We start from the raw sequence: 24,085 nt of genomic DNA on the forward strand, positions 1-24,085 counted from the left end.
ACACAATACAATTAAAATGGATTTGATATGATTTGAATTATAACTGTATATTTAGCATGTTTAGAATACCCCTATTTACTGTTAGGATTCTGTTTTTATGCACATAAGATAAAAACAGGCCTAGTGCATTGTGTTCAGGCTATTAGTTCTTTTAAATAAAAAAGATTCTGAACCGTGCAGACATTTAAAATGAAATTACTTCAGTTAAATCGGCATGTTGTGCACCACATGCCAGCAGATATAGGCTATTTCAGGCAGAGGGCATGCTGGGAAATTGAGTTGAAGTCATAAGAATGCAGGAATACATGAGGAGAACAGGCCATTCAGCCCATCCAGGCTCGCTAAACATCATGCGGGGGCGGAGGCCGGTCTGGCCGTTTCGGTTCTGCCGAAACCCCCCATGATCGAGCGAGCGCTCAGCGAACTGGAAGACGCCAGCTGAAGGCCATCTGCTCCCAGCCGAGCCCCTCCCCGGCGCCCCCTGCTGGCCTGCTTTATGACTGCGTCCAGCTCACGGCAGACAACGACGGGCATTGCGCGGACGGTAACGGCTCGCTGCAGAGACACAGCCGCCACTAACGCCGCACGCTCACGCACGCACTCACCGACTCCCACCGTCCGCAAGCCGATTTAACATATGGATTCGCTTTTACTTAATGGCCAACAGGCCTGTGCACTGAATAGGCCCTTACAGGGCCTTTTTTACCAAAGTAAGAGCGCATAATGTATGAGCTTAGGAACCCTTGGAAGTGCACTGATCTCAGGAGGGAGAACGGCCACTGACACATCAGCCTTGCAGCAGACTGCGGAGCAGAGAGAGAAGGCTTCCTGCTAATAAGGAGAACAGACCTGCGTCTAATAGTTATGTTAAATAATTTAACCCTTTACACACCCGTAACAAAAAAAAAATCATCCGCATTACTAACAATTTGAAAAAAGAAAATTTATTTTCACTAGTGTTCACAAAAACTTATTTTTTTCATATGAATGTACTGTTTTGTGGAGTCACAACCTAACATAGGGATCTGCAGGACTGCTTACAAATTCAACTCGCCACCTGAAGCATTCAAGTGTTGCTAATACGTGTCTGACCCATGTCTGGTTCCGGGTCACCTATCTGGAATTGTCCTTTACGCGTCTTGCTGCGCACATAACGCACTACAGCCTGTGTCTGTGGGGTTTGATTAGAAACACAAAATGGATGCCGGAGCCTGCTTTCCATAATGGCTGGTGGCTGTATAATAAATGGAGATTCTATTAAGTCTGCAGATACTCCGCTCTGTGTCGCTGAACGTTACAAGTTCTGCCGACCTACCATTTGAAGGCAAAAAAGCATTTCAAGACGAGCGCTTGAAATTTGACAGTTACAGACTGCGCTTTTATTTTGTGTTTTTACGGTAAAGGGGAGCAGAGATTTTGCCCTGCTCTGTTCAGACAGGGGGAGAAGGCAGAGAGGCTTACAGATAGAGTACAGATGGGATTACAGGAAGTGCCGTGGCGGGGGATCGAACCCCTAGTCACAGAGGGGGGGTTTCATATTCTGGCTATGACTTGGCCACCATATGGATCGCACCATAAAGCCTCCCATTAATGCATTTCAAATGCATGACAGGAACTGCGAGGAGAAGCCCCGAGTTAATTGGAGGAGGGGGGTAGGAGTGGGGGTGGGGGTTTGGGGTTATAATGAGAGATGGCAGAATCAATGAAAAAGGGGGGGGGGCAGTGGGAGGGGGGACTTTGACAGAATGACCCTGTGCTCCGTGCATAAGGAGCAGCGCATTAAAATTGCATGAAGACAAAGCAGCGCTTCGCGCTGGCATGCTAATACATCTGGGGCACACACGGTGCAATTAAAGCAGCCAATCAGGACGAGAGGATCGTCCCGCTACAAGTTCGGCTGGCCAATCGGTTTTATTTCCCGCCACCACCACCCCCCCCTACGCAGCTCATGGAAACCGCGCCAAGTCATCACCATGACAACGCTCGCTGCCATCAAGGTGACTCTTCTCCGCAGCGGTAACGTGCAGGCGGTGGTGCCGAGGGGTAACTCTGCGCCCGTGAGAGAGCAAGATCTCACCCAAACACCGATCTCACACTGCCGCTTTAAGTACGACCTGCCAACACAGGTAATATCAGATCACTAAAGACCCCGCACAATCACTTTATTTCCTTTCGTTTATAGTGCTAACACTGGCACACAATAAAGACGTATCCTTTCCAATATAAACATTTATATTTAAGTTACAAACAGGTAATAACAGGAATCTCTTTCTGTTAGTTCATTTATGGGGTGGTGCTGTAACCGCTCGTTTTATTGATCAGAACCGCTCACGGTCACTAGGACCTCCTCACGCTCCGCTCGTTCACTCGATGACCGTTTCAGGACCAGCTGGCCGGCTGGCCAGACCCCCTGCTGCCGGACCGGACCTCTGACCCGCTACGGGCACTGACATTTTAACAGCGGCTGGGCCGGGTGAGTCATCGGCGTGAGTCACGGCTCACCGAAACGCCAAACGCCCGGTCACCGCTCTCCCTCACAGGGAACAGAGAGGCTGACGAACGGCAATGAAACGACTCCCATGCTGTCAGTAGCCCACAAATCTTTTTTAGGAAATGTCTTTGTACCACCAAACAACAAAAAGAAAGGAGATTCCTTTTAAAAAGTAATGGCTTCCTGGCTGTGGAAGTGAAGGCATTACACCTGGAATAAAAAAAAGGGCTGGATTTCTCAGAGGAGGAATAGAGAGAGAAGAGTCTAGAAGCTTCTGGAGTGGAAGGAAACCCATTTCTCACAGACTGACGATGAGACATGGGCATCCTGTAATGCTCCCGCTCTTCGCCGGATCACGCGAGTGGACCCGTACTCATTGATTAAAAGCCATTTCCTGTATCGCAGTGGATAACGAGAACCGTTCTGTAGTGCTGAATCACCAGCACACCACACGAACCTGCTCACGTATCCGCCCGAATACATTAAGAGATGAAGAACATGCAGCCTGCGGGGTGGGGCCTGGCAAACGGACAGCTACCCTGATTAGCTGTCACTCATTCCCGTCTCCCGGCTCCTGACCAAAGGTTGCCGATGACAACCCACTTCTGACAGCACCAATATTTGGATTGCGTGAGCTGACAGTGAAAATAGCTAAACGGAAGCCGTTTTCAGGGTAGCCGACATTGTGATGCTGATCCAGGGATTCATTTATTTAGGGTAACAGGTGAGCACTGTGGAGGAAGTAAAACCAAGCCGTATGATGGCGAAAGGTGATGGTGATGGTGAAAGCTGCACGGCAACGGCAGGTGCATTGTGGGAAACGCCTCTGACTCTAATGAAGGGTCTTCCCCACTTGCAAATCCAGCCAATGGTGGAAGCCCCCGTTCCATTATTCATGTCTGTGAACCAAGTAGCACATAGAGACCCTCGGGGGGGACATTAAGAATAACAACTCCCCCTCGCCATCATAAATTAACCATGAGGTTTTAATCATGTGTTACAGTCACACATGAACGACTGCCTCCAACAAGGCCAAGAATCGGTATGTTGAACATCAAAGATGCTTACGCCAAGAAATGTAACAGTAAAGACACTGTCTACTAAAGCAGGGACCATCACTGATATTCACATGATGAATATACAGGCTTTGACAAGACGAGAGAGCCAACAAGGACCTCATCAATAGCAGATGTAATCTTACAGCACATTTCCTTCAGTACATTACATTAAAGCACTTACAAGCGCCGTTTGCTAAACATAACGCTACACCGCCAGTACAAATTAAATATGAGAAACCAGTTATTATTATTTGATAACACTGAGCACACATCATTTTGAAATAAGTGCATGTGTGAACAATCCTTAATCAAAGTTAAATGACAGAGAGCATTCCTGGCTCCATTATAGGGGCATGCACACCCTTCATATTCCAAGAAAATATCTGTGCCCAGCAAAACAAACAAATTACAATATTTACCAGATTAAGCCCAGCTATGCAATTAAGGAACTTCTGAAAATGTAATTCATCCCAATTTGTCCAGTGGCGGCGGCTCAAGATGGATTTCTCAGCCAATTTAGACATGAAAAAAAACAAGCTCAAGGAAGGAAAGAACATCTGTGACATTTTTAAAATCATGTTTTTTTCCCTCCTCACTGTGCACTGACGTGTGCAGAATCGTTATAAGAACCTTCAGCATAACCTTCGCCAAAGCAACAAAAAAAAAAAACGCTTCCGGAACGTTATTACAGAAAGCAAAATGAAAGCAGGCTAAAGCGGCACAGACAGGGAGAGTATTAAAAAATGCTGATATTTCTTGAGCCGGCCCATAACGGACACATTATGTCTCTTGAGAATGATGCAGAGCCAGCACAAATAAACCAATCAGCTGTTCACAGGCACAAAAGAAAGGGGGAAAAAAACACAAAGAAAATGATGATGTTTGTTTTCACAAAGACAGCTTCCATACTGAAAAAAAGTCCTGAAAAAAAAAGTTGCAAACGGAAGTGATAAAGAAGCACAGCGTGTAGAACCGACAGACCCGACAGCGCAGTGGCACTGCAGATTGAGTGCGTACTACCGAGGAGGAGGAGGAGGAGGAGGAGGAAGAGGGGGAAGGAACCCGCATCACACAGCCACCCGCTGCCCCCCCCCTCACCGCGTTCGCCACAAACGCAGATAATCCCGCTAAAGGGTCTTTTTTTTTCTCCTTCTCTCCATTCTTTTATTCCTTTTTTTCCAGCACTTACTGAGACTTTGAAGTTGAGTGGCATTATAAAAAAAAGGGGCTCCCCCAGTGCACCCCCCAGTGAGATTAAGCTCGGGGGGGGGGGGGATGAAACAGGGCTCTAATGCTGTGAAGTGCTACGCTGCTCCCAGTGGTGTATGAGTGTGCGTGTATGTGTGTGTGTGTGCGTGTGTGTGTGTGTGTGTGTGTGTGTGTTTTCCAGTCCCCTGAGAGGAGCTCAGCAAAGAAGCTTTACTGGGAAATAAACAAAAAAACTACAGGAGGACAGGCCAGCGCTGCAGGCTGGCTAATCAATAACATGAGAAACACACTCACGCATAAACACACACGCACACAGAATTACAAACACACACAAATACACACACACACACATAATTCGAAACGCACACGCACAAATACACACACACGCACATACACACACATAATTACAAACACACGCATAAACACACACACACACACATACGTAATCATGCATAGCACACACACACACACACAAATACACATACAAACACACATGCACATATAAGCATGCACGTATGCATGCACACACACACGCATACATACACACACACAAATAAACATATACACACACAAAGAAAGCAAGCAATTGTTTACTCTCACACACATTTCCAAAACGCGTTCCCTCACACACACACTCCAAAGATCTGCAAATATTAGCTAAAAGCAGCAGCTGCTTCAAATGCGTTTCTGAGATCGCTCTGCGGTTAGACTGAATTAGCCCACTCCCAGGGCCTCTCAGCACTACTGAGCTGAGGGCTGCAATTACAGCTCTGCAGAGCAATCAGAGGCTCGGCCACTTCAGGTTTGAACCGCAAGCAGCAGAGACGGGTGACGGCTGCTCCGGTCCCCGGGGGGGGGGGAGGGGAGGCGGGGCCCGCTCATTAATTCTGCTGCATTCTGGGAGGAAAGCGGGGTCCGTGAGCCTCGTCCCAGATCGCGTCCCGCCAACCCCCGCCACCCGTCATTAACGAGCATTCCGCGCCTCAGATTAAAAACCGCCCCGTTGGCCCCCGTCATTTGTATTCCGAAAATGCCAACTGATACGCTAGTTGGCAAGGAGCCAACAAATGACCTTCACGGGGCCTAACTCAATCAAACCCGCAAAGCGATTTATCTTTAAATATCGATATCCCATGATGCATTGTGAGGAGACGTGCAGGATCTCTAATGACGGCGTCGGAAGCCAGAGGGAGCGGGAAAGAAAGACGTTCTGGTCCCTCTCCATCTTGTGCGAGTTAGGTACTGCAGTGAAAAAGTCGGCCTGTTTGACACCCTTTGATTAGTGAGCACAGTCTGATTCTGATCTGCTGAGAAACTCACATTTACTGTGTCATTAAAGCAGTCATACATGGGATCGTCAGTATTCTATCTCCTTGTTTTTGAGATCAAATTTTGAATTTAGTTTTTTAACCTATAACCAGAATGTACAGATTATCCACAATTAGATAGCAAATTCACAAGAGTGCACTGTGATTGAATCAAACCTGGACCGCAATCTTAAAACGCAAGTGGACATACGCCAGAAAACTGCTGTTGCAGCACTACATATGGGTTGAAAATTGCACCTAGGTTGCACCGCCAGCCACACCTAAATCAGTGACGTCAAAGCAGGTATTTTTCCATTGAAAGCCGAGGCAAAATACCTGTAATGACATCACTCTGTGATTTGGTGTGGCCAGCAGTATAATCCGTTTGAAAATTTAAACTCATAGAGAGCAGTTTTCCGCCCCGCGTGGACTTTTGCTGACTAAACCACAGGCTTCTAGAAATCTCAAAGCAATAAAATCAGCAGAACTTTCCAGGCAGCGTAACTGTTTCCTCAGATGATGAGCATGAGTAAGATTAAAAAATAAAAGTTGGAAATAAACTGTCAAAAACAACATTCTCTGGACTGCACAATGTCCTCGGTATTCAGTCTTCGGCCCTGCCAGCCAGAAAACAACCTGGCCACAGATTCTGTACGCTGACTAGATATTAATCTCCTGCATTCCTTCTGACCTCTCAGCTTCTTAACTACAGGAGATTCCTGTCTGTAGCCTTTTAACTTCTCTGAATAAGGACATAACATTATTCTTCAGACTCGCCAAATATTCAGCTCCTGTGTTCCAAAGATTCCCAGTTAGTAACACGAGCTTGTGGTGCTGTATTATAGTACAAAATGTCCATCAACACCAGGCCAGGTCCCATTTATTAATTTTTAAAAAGTGCATCAAATTTTAATGCTTGGGTTTCAACAGTACGAAGAATGGAGTATGCAGCTAAATATCTGGTGAATGTAAAGAATCTATGGCCTGGCCTCAGAACCTCCTGGGGCATCATTAGTGACATCACAATGCCCCGGAGGGCCACTGATCCAGCCCTGCTGCTCATGACCACAGACTGACCCGTTGTCCCTTCTGTGACATCACAAAGAGGATGACCCATGTCAGATTAATCCACCATGAAAACAGTGTGAAATTACAGTGTTACCATGGTGTACAAAAAAAGCAATTACGTGGTGGAATGAGCAATCTACCCATACGCACACATGTCCACGTGTACACTTCCATCCTGAAAGTGGGCTTGTGTTTTCATAGTTAGCCTAAAGAGAACACAGGGACTAATGTTGCTTTACTGACTTAACTAGACCTGATGTTCAAGGTTATGGATAACTGATACGTAATGAGAATTGCATGGCAGACCTGTGTTCTGTATTTGTTCCAGTGACCTTTGGCATGCACTTATTTTACATCGCTTTGGATGCAAGCGCCTGCCAAATAAAACGTGATGTAAGGTAATGCACTGTTGCTGGGCGCTTGCCTGTCAGACCAGACCTGGAGGTCTGCGTTTCTGGCAAAGTGTTTTTTTGGCAAACGTGCAAACGCTGCAGAGAAAAAAAAAAAGGCTCCCCAATCTCCGCAGCATCGCAAAACAGCCAGATAAAATTTCTAAACCTGAACACACAGGATACGAAGACCGAGAGAGAGAGCCAGGCAAAGCAGGGCAAAGTGACGGCTTTTCAGATAAAACTGCCTATTAGATCAGGAGAACTACAATAAACACAAACAATAAAAAAATCTCCTAAATGCCCTTTAAAAAAAAGCACAGACTGCACATTAAGCACATCTGCACTGCACTTAAGAGCCAACGGAAAAACAAAGTAAAAACAGAAAGGTCAACAACGCCCTGACACGGTGGCCGGCGATATTTCCCTGACTGAAACTGCGTTAGCGGGACAGGGGAGGAGGGCATTCTGCCATTAACCCCGGCCTGAACCCACACGCTGATCGATTTTTAATTCCATCCTCGGGCACTTCAGACCAAGCGCACAAACCTCGTCCACATCCGGAGCTCCCTCGAAACAAAGGAGACCGCAGGAGGCAGCACAAGGCATTCTCTCTGACTCTGACTAACGACGCTGGTAAGGACCTACTGCACCTGGCACACACACACACACACAGGAACAGCAGCACAGCAGAACACTCCATCGCAATGCTGGGACTGAAAGAGTATTTCACTGGAAGTAATTACTGTAGCACTACAGGAGATAAGACACTGACACATTCACTCGATAATTACAGCATTATTAGCTAGACACACACACACACACACAGGCGCGCGCGCACACACACACACACACACATCCACTCTCCTTTTGTTTAACGCCATTCTCATATCAGCGATATTGCTCCCTTGTGGGAAATTATAAGTGTTCTGTCATAAAAAAAAAACACACATACAATTACTATATTTAGCCCCCTTTAGCCAATAAACGCGGGTTAGGCTGCATGCGCCAGCGACCGTACGGGCGGGAAAAGAAAGGAAAAAAACCGGCAAGTTCCGTCACGCGAACGGGAGCGAGGAAATGCGGGAGAGGACGAGCGATTTCAGCCGATTTTACCTGCGCTTGGGGCAGAGACCGCGGCTCCTAGCTGCTCATAGCTTGAGCCCTCTCTTTCTGAGGGCTGACGAGACAATGACACCGTCACCGGTGGAGACGGAGCGGTTACCCTGGCAACTGCATCAGGGAGGGGCGTCCTGGACGGGAGGGGGGGGGGGAGAGAGGGGTCGAGCGGGACCCCAGGGTGAGGGGTCGGGGTTCTGCGACATTCCCTGCACCCCAGGACAGAGCTGAATTTGCTCTGAGCAAACAGCACAACGGCACAGAGAGAGAGAGAGCTGAAAGAAAGAACTCATGCACACACACACGCATGCACCATACCATACATACACACACACACACGTACACTCACCATACCATAAACACACACACACACACACGCACCATACCATACATAAACACACACGTACACTCACCATACCATACATACACACACACACGACATACACACACACACACACCATACATACACAGCATACCATATATACACATACACACATCATACCATACATACACACACACACATCATACATACACAGCATACCATACACACACACACGCACACGCACACGCACACCTGACCAGACAAGGCCTCCCAACAGCCCAGTAGAATAGCTGGTCTGATCTCACGGTTCTGCCCGTAACGCTGCACGACTCCCACACACCCGACACGCTTCGGCGTCACCAGGAGCCTGCGCGTGTTCCCGGGACACCAGAGTAGAGGCGGGGGACGGGGGGTATCCTTCACGCTTTGGCACACGCTGCCAATTAAATCCCACCGCGCCCGATTACCCACGAACACACGGAATAACAAACGAGTCGGGGGCCAGCCTCTTAAAATTCACCTGCCATTTGATTCTGCGGCCTTGGCAAATCTCGAAGGTCGTAGAAAACAGACGTTCAGAAAAGAGGTCAGCCACGCGGTCCGATAATAAGGCCGCGGTGTCAATCACACGCATCCGTCCGTCACCCCCCCATCACCGCGGAAGCGGAACGGAGCGGGGCGGGGCTGGTGTGCCGTCTAACAGCCGCGCTGAAAACAATCGGCGCCTGTGTGAAGGTCAGGCCGCGCAGAGCTGAGCCCCGGAGGGATAGGAAGAGCGCACGCACACCGAACCGCGATCCTCAGGAACCCGGCCCACACAGAACCAGCGCGCACACAGCGCTGAAACCACAATTCATTACTGTAAGAGCAGGTCTATGGAGGAAAAAAAAAAAGAGCGCATCTAATTTGAGCGATAATAATTTGCTCTCTCGGTTCCAAATTTCCATCGGCGAGTAAACACGGGGCAACGGAGAGAGGGAGAGAGAAAGAGAACGATGAAAGAGAGGAAGAAAAGGGAGGGGGAGAGAGAGAGAGAAAGAGAGAGAGTGGGCAGTAACTGGAGGGGTGCCTTGTGTTCCTGTAGGGTGGTGTGGGACAGAGTGGGTGGCGGATCAATGGCAGAATTCGGGATGGGCGCGGCCTGAATGCCACGGCACACGGCCGCGCCTAACCGGACCCCACCCACACAGCCAGACACCCAGCGCCAGGCCAACCCAGGCCAGCCTGGCACAGGGACAGCCACAGGCCTGACGTCAAGGGCAAGAGCCGCCAGAGTACAGAGATGTGCTGGTACACGTCCCTGAGACATCCTGTAGAACCTCTCCCTCTCCCTCTTTCTCCAACTCCCACTTTGTTCTTCTCTCTCCTTCTCCCTCCATCTCTGTCTCCCCCCCTCCCCCCCCCTTCCTCTCTCTCCGAGTTCCAATCTGCCACGGGTTAGCTCAGCTGCTGCGACTGTCACAGACCCACCCACCCCCTCTCCCCCCCACACCCCCCGAGCGGGGCAGGCTGGTGGGGGGGTGGAGGGGTGGGGGGGTTAGCCGCCCGGCAGCAGACAGCTGACAGCGGTCTTCCAGGCCCCCGAGCTCTGCAGCTCAATCTGCCCTTTGTCTGGGCCCTGAATCGGCTCAGTCTGCGCTGCAGCCGCGCGATCAGTCAGCCTGCGAGACACGCCCGCTCGCTTATGAACAAACCGGTCCGGCCTGTTCCAGCCTCCCGCGCCGCGCCGCCCCGCCCTACCCCCAACCGCACCCGCACCCCCCCACAGTCACTCCAGCCTGTTCTATTCCTGCTGGAGCTCATACACACATTTTTCTCCTGTTCTGTCGTACTCCTATTCGCTGTTCAAGCAAGTGCTGCTTTCTTTTCCTCCACTCCTCAAAGTCCTGCTTTTCCATGCAGTCTCTGACTGGGAGGTGTAGGCCTAAAAAACTGGAGCACCTGTGACTAACCAACTGACTGACTGCCTGATCACTGACTGACTGACTGACTGCCTGACTAACTAACTGACTGACTGCCTGATCACTGACTGACTGACTGACTGACTAACCAACTGACTGACTGCCTGATCACTGACTGACTGACTGACTAACCAACTGACTGACTGCCTGATCACTGACTGACTGACTGACTGCCTGACTAACTAACTGACTGCCTGCCTGATCACTGACTGCCTGACCAACTGACTGACTGCCTGATCACTGACTGACTGACTGACTGACTGACTGACCGAGTGAGCCCCATCCCCCACAGAAGGGACGTGTTCCCGCTAAGTGCGCCACAGGCTGGAAGCGGAGCTCTGGTCTGAGTGAGATCTGCAGCTGCTGCTTCAGCACGGCTCATTTTCCCAGCAGGGCCTCGTCCGGGGGCCACAGTCGCAAACAGAAATGAAAACATAAAACAACCATAATCATAATGATTTACCCTGACATTACAGGCAATGAACCTGACAACTAAGCAATACAGCTCGCACTGCCACCTGTAATGCGAAAACTGAGACACAGCGAAGTTTCATAAATTAAGGAGGCACAGTTTAGGTTCGAGACTATGAAACACAGGCAGGTCATGTCACCTTATAGCCTGGTGAAGCATAAGAACACAGAGCTCGGAGGCGCCTCTTGGCTAAACAGAGTCCAGCACGCTGTCACACCAAGAGGGCCGCCACTACATCCCGAATCGCTAGGCTGGGGGTCCTGATCCCCAACACTGGACAGACACAGGGGCTACCACTTCCCGCTTTCACCATAGAAACCAGCCACCGGGTCAGACCAAAGAACCCAGGTGTCAGAGTCCTCACAAAATGGCAATTAATGCTCCCTGAATTTCAATTCAGCTTCAAGCGCCGAGCCGACACGCTCTGCTGTGATCACGTCCGCTTTGAAGCCAACTTCAAAATGGCCTCGCCTCAGCGGCACAGGTGAAAACAAAACAGCCGACGTTCACTTAAAGATGAAGAAGGGAACACCGCTTTGATGTAAAAGAAAGACCCTTTCCAGCAGCCACCACACAGGCTTATCGTCGCCACAAACGCTCACAGCTCTTTGTTCCCGTGGCAAACGGAGCAGGCCTGTCAGCTCTCTGCTTGTTTGCGCAGCACGATGTGAAGGAATTACACGTCCCGTCTCACCCGAGTCCCTTCCACACACATCGGCAGTAAAAGGTCCCAACACGCCCCTCTGTAATGCCTCATATTCGCCATACGTTTCCTAAAGCAGTAAATAAGGGGGTAATGGAGTGCCAGACACTGCAGAGATTGGCTTTTTTCCCTCTCTCTGATGCTGTGTACCCTCTGCGTTCTGGGTGGAATTCACAGAGGTTGTGTGACACACAATGTCATAATGAGCCACAGAGAAAACACAGATGCTCGGTGTGATCTAATTCCAACATGGCTGCCCTTTCACCATACAAACCAACAGAACTGTTAATGTTGGCTAACACCAAACCATCCCTCCCTCCCTCTCTCTCGGTCTCTCTCTCCGTCTCACTGTCTCGCCCTCTCTCCACCTCTCTCAATCTCCATCCATCCATCCATCCATCTCTCTCTCTCTCTCTCTCTCTCTCGGTTCCACACAAAGCAGCCTGCGCTTGGCACCTGGGTGGAAGTCAGCCTGACGGAGGAACAGCTGAAGGGGTCAGGGGTCAGATGTCAGGGGTCAGCGTCTGTGGTGCACTAGCAGTACTCTGTTAAGCGGGGAAGGGAACAGTGTCCAAACTCGCACCAGACCTGGGGTCAAAAACTTTATTGCAGTTCAGATAAAAGAACAGCGTGACTCTCCCTCATAACTCAGGGGGCATAAGTCAGAGTTAGAATAAAAGAGAGGGGGTAACACTAACACTAATTTATGTCTCCTAACCCCTAACCAGTCTAATACTAACCCTAGCTTTAATGAACAAACCCCCAACCACAGTCTTCCACAAATCGTAGTTTCAATTAACTAACCCCCAACCACAGCATTATGCTATTCCAAGCTTCAAGTCACTAAGCCACAGCCACTCACAACTACTACACCCTAAACTAAACCCAACGTCTACCCCCTTCACCCCTAACTGTAATGTTAAAGTCATCTCCACAGCCTAAGCCCTGATGATAAAGCGGCAGTAGGACTCAGACTGCTACAGTAATTTGGACATTCCAGGAAGGCAGATGCTTTATCACTGCAGAGCCTGCAGCACAGACGCAGAGCTCCCCTGAGGACGACACAGCCGTTTACGTGCTCACACCCACACACTCACACACACACACTCACACTCACTCACACACACACACACACACACACTCACACTCACACACACACAAGAACGACTCCAGATGGACCCTGCAGGAATGGGGCTCAACTACACCAAACCTGCTCTCCTGCTGGCGAGGAAAAAAATAAAACGGCGTCAAAAGTCTTAAAAAAAGAAAATCGCTTTCATCCAGCAATTAGCACATCTGTTAATGACCAAGTGAAAAGAGACTTCGCTTCCAACCGAGAGACAGGCAAAAAAGAACCTGCCTAATTAACTGTGCAGAAAGTCTGAAAATAGGCTCAAAATCATGTGGATTTAGGTAACCTTGAACGTTACTATTTTACCAAGCCCTAATTTTCTTTGCGCAGTGCTTCCATGATGCTCAGCGGTCCCCTGAATATGAGTGTGGCCTACCCAGGAAAGCCTCCGCCCCCTGTGACTGCCCTACGACCTCTGCTCTGTGGGCTCCCTTTCACCCCCCCCCCCCCCATCCCCCACCACCCCAACTTAAAGGCCCTGTGCAGTCACTGTCTTTGTTGCGTTTGAAGCCCTCATTAAGCCTCAAGATAAAGATCGGGGACGGAAATGAACACAAGCCACCAGCTAAACGCCAGTAAATTTTATCCGTGGTCAGTTAGTTTGTCTGCTCAACCAGCCACCGTGGCAGGTAACCACCCATCACTCGGAGGTCCTGTTCTATTCTGAATATCTAGTTGTCCGTTAAAACGGTTAAATTGGCTGGTGAATTTTGGGACGCACCAGCCACTGTGGCCACTGGACGAAAATGTTCCGTTTCCCGCTCTGATGAAGATGCATGCTTTCCTTTTCCAAATTCACAGAGAAGAAACTGATAACATTTCATTTTAATGTAAAGTCTGTAATTTGTAAAAAATCTATTACTATCTATTGGTCATTTAAAGACAATTAGGTTTGTTTAATTTAAAATAAAACAAGTCTTTCAACACTGCATTAACAATCATGATGACCAGTGATTAGATTATCAATGCTTTGCATGAGGAGAACATCAAACCACATCACTGCAAAAATTATCACCCTGGACACAAGTATCAGCAGCTTGGTGAGGCTCTTATTGTTTATGAAACAGATTGTTTAGCCCCGTGAATCAAAAATGAGAAATTACGTGGAAAAACGTCATTTTCAGGAGGTCATGCAATGAATCACACCGTATCAGCTAATGACTGCTGAAAACAGGCAAAGCCCTTTCCAATACACATGTTCCCCATATGCTCCAACAGCTCCACAATAATGCAAAAATGATTCCCCTGAACGCCCTTCACGCAGTTGGGGTTTTTCTTCTTCATATTTATAATGAACTCAAATGTAGGGCAGCTCACTCCTCTTCGGTCATGCAGGTTTGACGGAAAGCCCCGAATTGGCTGTCACTAGGGGTCATAGGTCACTCAATACATCTCACTAACCTCGAAATGTATTCGTGCCAATACGTTCCTAAAGGACAGAGAAGCAGTGTCTGAAACGTAAACTCGGTACCAAAGAAAAACCCCTCAGCCTTCCATTCTGATGCCGACATTCCGAAAAACGGCCGAAATAATCCTTCCTCTCGTTCCTTATGTAGTTCCTATTAGTCACATTGGATGTTTATTTTATTTATTTTTTAAGAAAAGCATAAAACTTTTCACAAATGTACGTATTTGAATACACCGTATAATTAGCCTAATAAATCCCCGAGTCAAGGAAAAGTGAATAGAAAAGACTGTCGGTGCTTTGTGTTGTTTGGTACCCTCGGAGCTGAACAGCTAACGCTGTCACTGTCCTGGCTCTTACCTAATTTAGGACGTCATGACCGATGGGTACATTCAGGCTCATTAGAGGAAATCAATACCTCTCTCTCTCTCCCTCTCTCTATCTCTATGTCTCATATAAATATCGAAACTACCACTGCATTAAGGTAATGCATCGTTTTCCCGTTCAAAACTGAAAAACACGGCGTCGTCATTAAACTAGCCGACGGTTTTGACCGTGACGCCAGCATTCCATGTCACAATGACAGGAGTGGAGATGTCCTTTAATGTCAATTTACGGCAGGAGTCAGGACCCATTTGATCTCGCGCGATGTGCACTGGAACTGGCTTAAAAGAATGGCACGAGAAGCCAAATAGACAGGAGGGACCATTTCTACGTGGTCATGCTGACATTTCCTTTGCAAATGCAGAGCAAGCACGGACAATTATCGAGCTAACACTTGGACCTCTGCTTTTTAATATTCAATGCGATATGACAGTGGAACACTCGTCACAAGCCAAATAATGTCCAGCACGGAAAATAACATTTTCACTTTCAAAATAAGGAGTGGCAGTAGGTTAACAGCTCGCAATAATGTGTACATCTTACACTCAACATTCTCTGATATAACACAGACAAATAACGTTGGTGTCAATTATAAATAAAATATATGGCGACGTAATCGTAGCTACATAGTTTATTGTGCAGTTAAAGCTAGACGATAGTCTATGCAGCTATATATCTACATAGATATCGATATATAGTAGAACAACAGCTGTTATAGTAACAAGACTTAATTTTTACATTAATTTATGAAACACATGGCTTGTAAGCTTGCCATCTCTACTGCAATGCTCACGGACTGCAAGTTTTACATTACCGTAGTATGACATAATGCAGCTAGCACGCTAACAAAAAAACATCATAATATCTTAGGCCGAAACTGAATATAAAATGCATTTGACCATACCTTAGTATGTATCCGGAAACTGGGCAGTTCACTCTCTTTTCTTCAGATAATACACAGCAATAGAAAATATTGTATCAGCCAGCTAAAGCTACATCACACCGTCTGGTCACTCCCTCGCAAATCTTCAACTTCCCGGCCAGCACAGCCCCGGTTTACTGAGCTGTCAGCGCTGCGCTTTTTCCTCTCAAGACAACACTTCGTCCGAACAACGCGTTTATGCCACTGGACGCATCTTCTATAATGATCCGACGTTTTAAACAAAATACTAGACTGCGCAAGCTGTCTTGACTCCCTGAAACTGTGACTTTTGTCACAACCGCCTTCCGCCCGAGTCCCTTTAAATCAAAGATGTCCGCTCGTGACTGTGTTCCCAGCAGCCCTCGCGCGCGTTTATGAATGACGTTTTGTTATTTGATTGTTTGGTCTTAGGGCGGGGTCCAGATCTGCTTTTGACAGTTGCAGCTACTTGGTTACTAAGATTGATTTATGTGTTGGCAGTTTTAAATGTTAGATGTTCATTATTTCAAAAATATTAGTAAACATGCGAGAGCTTTGGAGTATCTGGCTAATATTGAAGATGTAGCAGATATATGTATATTCTTAAAGAATAATGGGACATAAGGGGGTTACAATGGAATTCGAATGGCCCTGTGTTAATATGTCTACAGTACAGACTTAATAACACTTACTTTGAAAATAGCTTATCCATCCATGATCCTCAGTTCTAATCACAAAAAATCCACCAAGGGGAATACAGCCTTTTTTTAAAACCTAGATTGCTCATGACACACACCCTGCACTGCATCATTTTCAAAATAAATAGTCATGTCAAAGTTAATTCGAAATAAATACAATACATGGATTACGGCCGTTGCGAGCGTTTTCCATGCTTTGAGCGTTTACTGCAGCTATCCATAAATCATTCCGTACGGACAATGGGCCGTTCTCCTCAGTTGTAGATATGTATCTATATTGCCATCTGGTGGTGAAAATGTACATTACAATCGATGTCAAGTTTTGCATTAATTTTTGTTAAACTATATAACATGACATTGTATTGTCTCCTCCATATCCTGGCTAGATGTCCTAAGGGTAACTTGGCGGGATGGCATACCTGCCATCCCAAACAAGAATGTATACGTGTTCATTAACTTCTCTCTATTGAGATACCAAGTCTCTAAATTTGCTCATTCGTGTCCCTTAGCTCCTCATATACCTTCTATGCAGACTGTGACAGTGCACATAATGTCCCTCTCCATTTTGTTTCCCAGTTTTCTTGCTCAATTATATTGTGTTAATCATACATCTCGTATAGGAAATGTTACCACCATAAACTAACTGAACTTTCATTCATTTTGTATATTATTTTTAATTTCTATCTGATAAACCAACTCTATGCAAGACCTGACCACTCTTTCACCTTCAGTTAAAACCTGGGGGTATGACTGAGCCTCTCCCTTCCCCCCCCCCTCTATATATAATGTCTATAGCCTAATCATTCTGGACAGGCTGGATTCTGTTCACTTTAATAGGAAAAAAAACATGCGTGAGTTGAAAAAAATCACACGTTTAATTTTCTATTTTTGTTTTTAAAAGAGCACGTGTTGTGGAAGGTTCTCAGCTTCATAGTAGCCAGGCAACATGCTGTGCGCGCTAATTAGCGGCCTCATGCCGTTGTGCTATATGAAATCTGGAGCGTCTGAGAGGGCTCGCGGCGCATAGATACGGAGCCAAACAGATGGCACAAATTTGCAGAGACGACATTTTCAATCTTCACAGTGGCATCAGAGTCCATGGTCAGGCAACGCGCATCAGGTGACCATGTGGGTTGCAACATTCCTGGTAAAACATAGCCAACAACCTGCTTTTAAGAATGTGAAAGGCTAATGCCTAAAATTCAAGAAATGCCTGGTTTTAGCTTTACCCACGTTGACAGCCTAAACTCTTCTGGTTGGTAGGAAGAATCGCATGCCACCCTCAAGGTCAAACAGAGAGCTGAAGCTCTAGTGGTGAGAGAGTGGGACAATTGCCATTCTTTGGCATCTATAGCAATTGCAATGAAGAAGTTTTGAGGAAAAGACCATTTTACAGTTCTGTGATGTACACATGATTAACACCAGGTTTATAGAGCTGTCAGAAAATTAAAACTAACTGGTTGGGTCAAAAACCAGCACGCAGACTAGCCTTCCAGGCCCAGAGTTGTGCACCCCTGGAATACAGCTACAATATTAATAGGCCACACTAGAAACAAAGCGGAGTTTGTATAATAATATTGCTTTTTTATTTGATAACTTTTACCAGCAATGAGGATATGATAATATGCACTATGCCAGAAAAAAATAATTGTATTGCATTAAACAGCAACCCATCCCTAACATTAGCTGATGACAGTGGACCAACTTAGTCCAACATTGGCCCAATTTAGGCTTATCCTGGAAAACTGCTTTTCAGTGGGTGGCCAAATGTGAGTAGAGGAGCTATTTAGATTCACAAAGAAAACTATCTACATAGCGTTGAACAATGTCACAAAGTCTGGACCGCGGGTATAATCAGACCACTGTAATATTGAGCTATTCCAACACCAAGCCTCGCTGCTGACCGAGTGTTTTTGGTCACTCAGAACGTGAAAACACAACGTCACTACGTAACTACGTCACGACAACCATATCGTCCCTTGTTTATGACATCAGAACGTTGTCGCACGCGTTTCCTTTTCAGCCCTTGTTGCCCGCTTGTATCGCGGCTGAAATTTGGCTTTATCTTTCGGTTTTCTTCACTTCGCTATAGCCATGGCAGCAGCTCCGGTACCGGTCAGAAAACGTCTTTTGAAGGAGGAGGACATGACCAAAATCGAGTTCGAGACGAGTGAGGAGGTCGATGTTACTCCAACCTTTGATACGATGGGCCTTCGAGAGGACTTGCTCCGTGGGATCTACGCTTACGGTGAGCCCGAGGCTTTGGTGGTGATGGTGGGCCTGCATGTAGGGAGCTCGTCTTAAAAGTTCATATGGTAACCGCGAGATGGCTAAACGGTTGGCAAGCTATACATTTCTTTCGTGAATGATACATAGTCAGTTAACACTGAACGAGATATATATTTTGTTAGGTTTGTAGCTAGCTTGCAGTCGTAGCACGTTAGGAGCTAGCAATGTGGCTAAGTAGTTAGCCCTACGTATGTGCCGCGAGACAAATCAGCCATGTTTGGAAACTTCAACAAATCTGGTAGGAGTAATTTTGTTCAAAGCTGCGTGGTTATCTAGCGATGGCTACTAGCGTAGTTGATTAAGTGCTACTACAGCTAAACTTCAGATATAGTCCACTAGCTGATCAGCTATTTGCAGCTCACTAACAATAGCCGTCGCTTGCTAGCTAGCTACACACATCGCTTGTATGTACAAACAAACCTACCTTTAGCTGCCTTCTCAGGCATGTAGCTACTAAGCCCCTAATACTGAAAAGTAATCCGTTTGGGAGCTGTGATATGATTATATTTAGTTTACGGCGCCTAAATTGGCTGATTTAGCTAGCAAGCTCGACTAAGCCCCAGTTAGACTAGCTAGGTGTCCAGATAACGCAGTTGTTCAGTTAATGTAAATTGAATCCAGTCGGCGTACTAAAATGGCTAACGTTCTCTTTTGCAGGTTTCGAGAAACCATCAGCTATCCAACAGAGAGCAATCAAACAGATCATTAAAGGCAGAGACGTAATTGCGCAGTAAGTATTGCACGAGTTGTTTGGGAATTTGGGGTAGCCCAACTGAATTGCTTGTAGAGGGGTTTGACTAATGGCTGTCTTCTTGGTCCATTCTAGGTCACAGTCCGGTACAGGAAAGACCGCCACCTTTTGCGTCTCTGTGTTGCAGTGCTTGGATATCCAGGTATTTAATCTCATAAAAAAACCTGCCTGCCAGTGCAATAAAGTGCTACATACATAGGTACATATCAAACAGGATTTGAACAGCAGCTCACAGGATATAAAGGCTTAATTTATGAGACCAAGTCAGGCAGTTGCAGGAAGTGGATACATGCAGGATTTTTAACTCTTTTAATGACACAATGATTGTGGACACGTGTATTTGCAAACCCTTCTATAGTGTTTCAATGGTATTACATGTAATGTATAACAGTTTGAGGTAAGAAGCTCCTGTAACTGAATTGGCGTATTGATGACCCTTCACAGGTGCGGGAAACACAGGCGCTGATTTTGGCACCAACCAGAGAATTGGCCGGACAGATCCAGAAGGTACGGTGACAATGAGTACCCTTGCATTTGCCACAGATGACAGCCTGACATTTATCCTTCAGATTTGAAAAGCTGCATACCCCACATAACCCTTACACAGATTTCAGTGTCTTTTAAAGTGGCGAAAGTCCTGTTTTCCTGTAGGGCGATAGTAGCTTATATTGAAACCAGTTTAAAGTGCAGTTCCACCTTGCAGAAGTAGCCCGATGTCTCTGAAGTTTCACAGGCTAGTGCACGAGGTTAAGGCGTGCTTTCCCCGCAGGTGCTGCTGGCCCTGGGAGACTACATGAACGTGCAGTGCCACGCCTGCATCGGTGGGACCAACGTGGGGGAGGACATCCGCAAGCTGGACTACGGCCAGCACGTCGTGGCCGGGACCCCTGGACGCGTCTTCGGTGAGACTCCTGCCGAAAAGCACCGCCCCCCCCGCTCTCTCTGGGTTTCTGAACAGGGTTTCTGCTGCAAAAGTGATTGGTTGATTGATTGGTTAATTGGCGCTGGTTCTCCCACAGACATGATCCGCAGGAGGAGCCTAAGGACTCGCGCCATCAAGATGCTGGTGCTGGACGAAGCCGACGAAATGCTCAACAAAGGTACGGCAGAGAGGGGAAAAGTGCACTTTGTGTAAAATAAGAGCAAAGGCCATGTTTTTAAATGTTAAACGCGTCTGTCCCCTCGTTCCTGGCAGGCTTTAAGGAGCAGATCTACGACGTGTACCGATACCTGCCCCCCGCCACCCAGGTGTGCCTGATCAGCGCCACCCTGCCCCACGAGATCCTGGAGATGACCAACAAGTTCATGACCGACCCCATCCGCATCCTGGTCAAGCGGTAAGAGCCCGGCCTGGAGAGCCCGTCCGCTGCAGAACCGCTGGGTTCCCCCACACTCCGGCTGTGCCGATGTGCATGTACCCGTAGAGACAAGCTTGTTGTTGTTTCGCATACCTGCAGGGATGAGTTGACATTGGACGCATTAACACTGTTCTGTTCTGCAGTGATGAGTTGACTCTGGAGGCATTAACGCTGTGTTCTGTTCTGCAGGGATGAGTTGACATTGGACGCATTAACACTGTGTTCTGTTCTGCAGTGATGAGTTGACGCTGGAGGGCATTAAGCAGTTCTTCGTGGCCGTGGAGCGGGAGGAGTGGAAGTTTGACACCCTGTGCGACCTCTACGACACCCTCACCATCACACAGGCCGTCATCTTCTGCAACACCAAGCGAAAGGTCAGAGGTCATTCTCCGTCTGTCAGCCATCACGCTTAGTAACAATAATAAAAATAATGCTAATTCAGCTAAAATCAAATATGAACGGATGTAAAGTGCTGGTGCTGTGTTCTCCTGTGCTGGTGCTGTGTTCTGCACAGTGTTGTGCTGTGTTGCGTTCTGCCGAGCCATGCGCGACTCACCCCTACTTTTCCCCGCAGGTGGACTGGCTGACTGAGAAGATGAGGGAGGCAAACTTCACCGTGTCCTCCATGCACGGGGACATGCCTCAGAAGGAGAGGGAGTCCATCATGAAGGAGTTCAGATCCGGGGCCAGGTGCGCCTCATTTACATACCCGTCAATCACCCACACAGGGCGGAGACCGGTTCAGACCGGTTTAGATCTCCCCGTGACGTCGTCTGCGCAGCGACTGCAGCCAGATTAGCCCGAGGCAGCTGTGGGCCAGGCGGAGCCCGCTCTCGTGCTTCAGAAAATGGACTTCAGCGAGAGGCGTCATGGTCTCTGCGCTAAATTAATTACTGGAGCGGTCCTGCCTTTTACTGCCCATTTCACGCGGGTGTCGTAGCTGGAACAGCGCGGTTGCTATGGCGATCTGTCTCCTTTTATAACTCTGGCTATGGCACCTCTGTTCCTCTGAAGCCCAGTACTCATCTTCACAATAAAACGGGCCAGTGCCTTTAACACCAGCAATCTCAACTCCTGTCCTGGAGGGGCCACAGTTCGCTGGGTTTTGGTGCATCAAACCTGCAGGCACTGCGGCCATCCAGGACTGGAGTTAAAACCTGCAGGCACTGCGGCCCTCTAGGTCTGGAGTTAAAACCTGCAGACACTGTTGCCCTCCAGGACTGGGGTTAGAGATTAGGAGTGGAGGAGTAGATAGAGGAGTTTAAATACTGGCTGAACGTCTCTGTTCTCTCTCCCTGTAGCCGAGTGCTCATCTCCACAGACGTGTGGGCCAGGGGCCTGGACGTGCCACAGGTGTCCCTGATCATCAACTACGACCTGCCCAACAACAGAGAGCTGTACATCCACAGGTACTGTTCTCCTGACCCAAACGCAAGCAGACACTGTACACCAGGCTACAAACCTCCGGTGCATGTTCGAAAAACTACTCTTCTGATGCTATTAAATTTAAAAAACACCTGCACCTCTCCTGAGCCCTGACGATCTCTCGCCCTCGCAGGATTGGCCGATCAGGCCGTTACGGGCGCAAGGGTGTGGCCATCAACTTTGTGAAGAACGACGACATCCGCATCCTTCGCGACATTGAGCAGTACTACTCCACACAGATTGATGAAATGCCAATGAACGGTAAATATCGCATAAAATATCCAGTCGTGTTCAAGCAAGCGGTGTTAAATTTCTGAGTTCAGGCTAAGAGGGCTGCATTGTCCACTGGTTTCATAGGCGACGCCTGGCCACGTGACTTGTCTGATAAAGGAAGGAATTATCCTGTGAATTTGAGTAGGCTTTGGGTTAGGGAATCTTAGGGAAGATGGTTGGCGAAATTACAAAATCATAAACCATCATTTAATTTCAAAATGACAGACTGAAAGTTAGCAAATTGTCACGCACTTTGGGTTTTATGCATTTCCTCTGCACCTACCTTAAGAGACCATTCTGAAAGTCTAGCTTTGCTGTATATCCAGATTGAAATGCTATATCTGGCAACTGCTTCACGAACGTCCCCTCACCAGTCTTTATCTTTATCAAAATTCCTCTCTTTCAGTTGCGGACTTGATCTGAGGGGGAGAGGTGGCAGACGGGGGAGTCCCGCGAGGAGACCTGTTTTTGTTTAATTTTTGTTTCCTATTCCGTACAAAGTCCCGTTTTATTGAGCTTGTGTTTTTATGACTATTCAGAGGACAGCCTGCGTTTCGTAGGTGACATTCTCTAGATAATGGCCAACACTTCATGTCAGTTTGATTTTGTAAATAAAGGATTTGGTTTGTCAACTGCCACTTATTGTGATGTTATTCTGTTAGATGATAATACATTTATATTGCGCCTTTCCAGAGTCCAGTGTCCCTTGACAAAGTTAAAAGGATAAAGAGAAGGTACTGAAGGTAAAACGGATGCATAGGACAGTAATACAGAAACGAGTACAGAATAAAGTACAAACGCAAACATACAAATCAGGGCAATAGTTGAGCTAAGGGTAACTTATAGTGAAGAGGTGGGGGGTCTTTAGTAGGGATTTTAAAATCAGAAGCACGTTCCACAGAGGGGGAGCAGCCACAGAGAAAGCCCTGTCACCAAACTTACAGAGATGGTAAGTAGAGTGCCAGTATTATGAGCGGAGGGTGCAAAGGGGGAGGGTACACAGCAGGTGAGTGAGGTAGGGAGGGGCCACTTCATAGAGAGCTTTCTAGGTGAGCAAAATAATTTTGAAATTGATATGAGCTTTGATGGGAAGCCAATGTAGGGCTATATTTTGTATTTTTAAGTGTTTGGGATGTGTTGCAAGGGTCTAGTGTGGGTTAGCATTCCTGCAGTAGAGTTCAGTATTTTCATATCGAACGAATGTGAATTCTACTGTAATGAAGGGACCACAGAGTGGAAGTATGTGCCTGGGTCTAAATTAAAGTTTGTTTGAGGAAAAGCTTCTGGACTGAAAAATCCATTAAGATTGAACCTTTCTGGCCTGTTCTATTAAATTCCTCACTGTTCAGCAGTCACCACCAGGGTACATA

At 47.3% G+C, this 24,085-nt stretch overlaps 2 protein-coding genes and 1 long non-coding RNA gene across 7 annotated transcripts in view; 1 reads left to right on the forward strand and 2 right to left on the reverse strand.

Moving 5' to 3' along the window:
- The window catches only part of LOC135244909 (kinesin light chain 1-like), a 57,076-nt gene extending 40,771 nt beyond the window's left edge, over window positions 1-16,305 (reverse strand). For 4 of the 5 annotated variants that reach the window (XM_064317601.1, XM_064317592.1, XM_064317610.1 and 1 more), the window contains exon 1: window positions 15,925-16,304. The gene's annotated coding sequence lies outside the window, so the exon portion shown is untranslated. Of the gene's footprint in view, window positions 1-15,924 lie in introns of all 5 variants that reach the window. The other variant, XM_064317583.1, reaches the window with a different exon arrangement.
- A 1,117-nt stretch (window positions 16,306-17,422) lies between these two features.
- LOC135244960 (uncharacterized) lies at window positions 17,423-19,571 on the reverse strand. The gene is made up of 3 exons (XR_010327107.1): window positions 19,333-19,571; window positions 17,853-17,927; window positions 17,423-17,763 (listed from the first exon to the last, which is right to left on the reverse strand). It is a non-coding gene; the product is annotated as an uncharacterized LOC135244960 (long non-coding RNA).
- Window positions 18,601-23,353, forward strand: eif4a3 (eukaryotic translation initiation factor 4A3). The gene is made up of 12 exons (XM_064317651.1): window positions 18,601-18,867; window positions 19,566-19,638; window positions 19,735-19,801; window positions 20,104-20,166; window positions 20,429-20,561; window positions 20,679-20,759; window positions 20,855-20,996; window positions 21,253-21,391; window positions 21,592-21,707; window positions 22,319-22,426; window positions 22,576-22,703; window positions 23,122-23,353. The coding sequence occupies exons 1-12, from the start codon at window positions 18,714-18,716 to the stop codon at window positions 23,136-23,138; spliced, it is 1,221 nt and encodes a 406-aa protein (XP_064173721.1). The 5' UTR covers window positions 18,601-18,713; the 3' UTR covers window positions 23,139-23,353.
- Window positions 23,354-24,085: the final 732 nt, after the last annotated feature.

The sequence above is a fragment of the Anguilla rostrata genome, chromosome 2 (assembly GCF_018555375.3).
Source record: "Anguilla rostrata isolate EN2019 chromosome 2, ASM1855537v3, whole genome shotgun sequence".
Taxonomy (NCBI): Eukaryota; Metazoa; Chordata; class Actinopteri; order Anguilliformes; family Anguillidae; genus Anguilla; species Anguilla rostrata.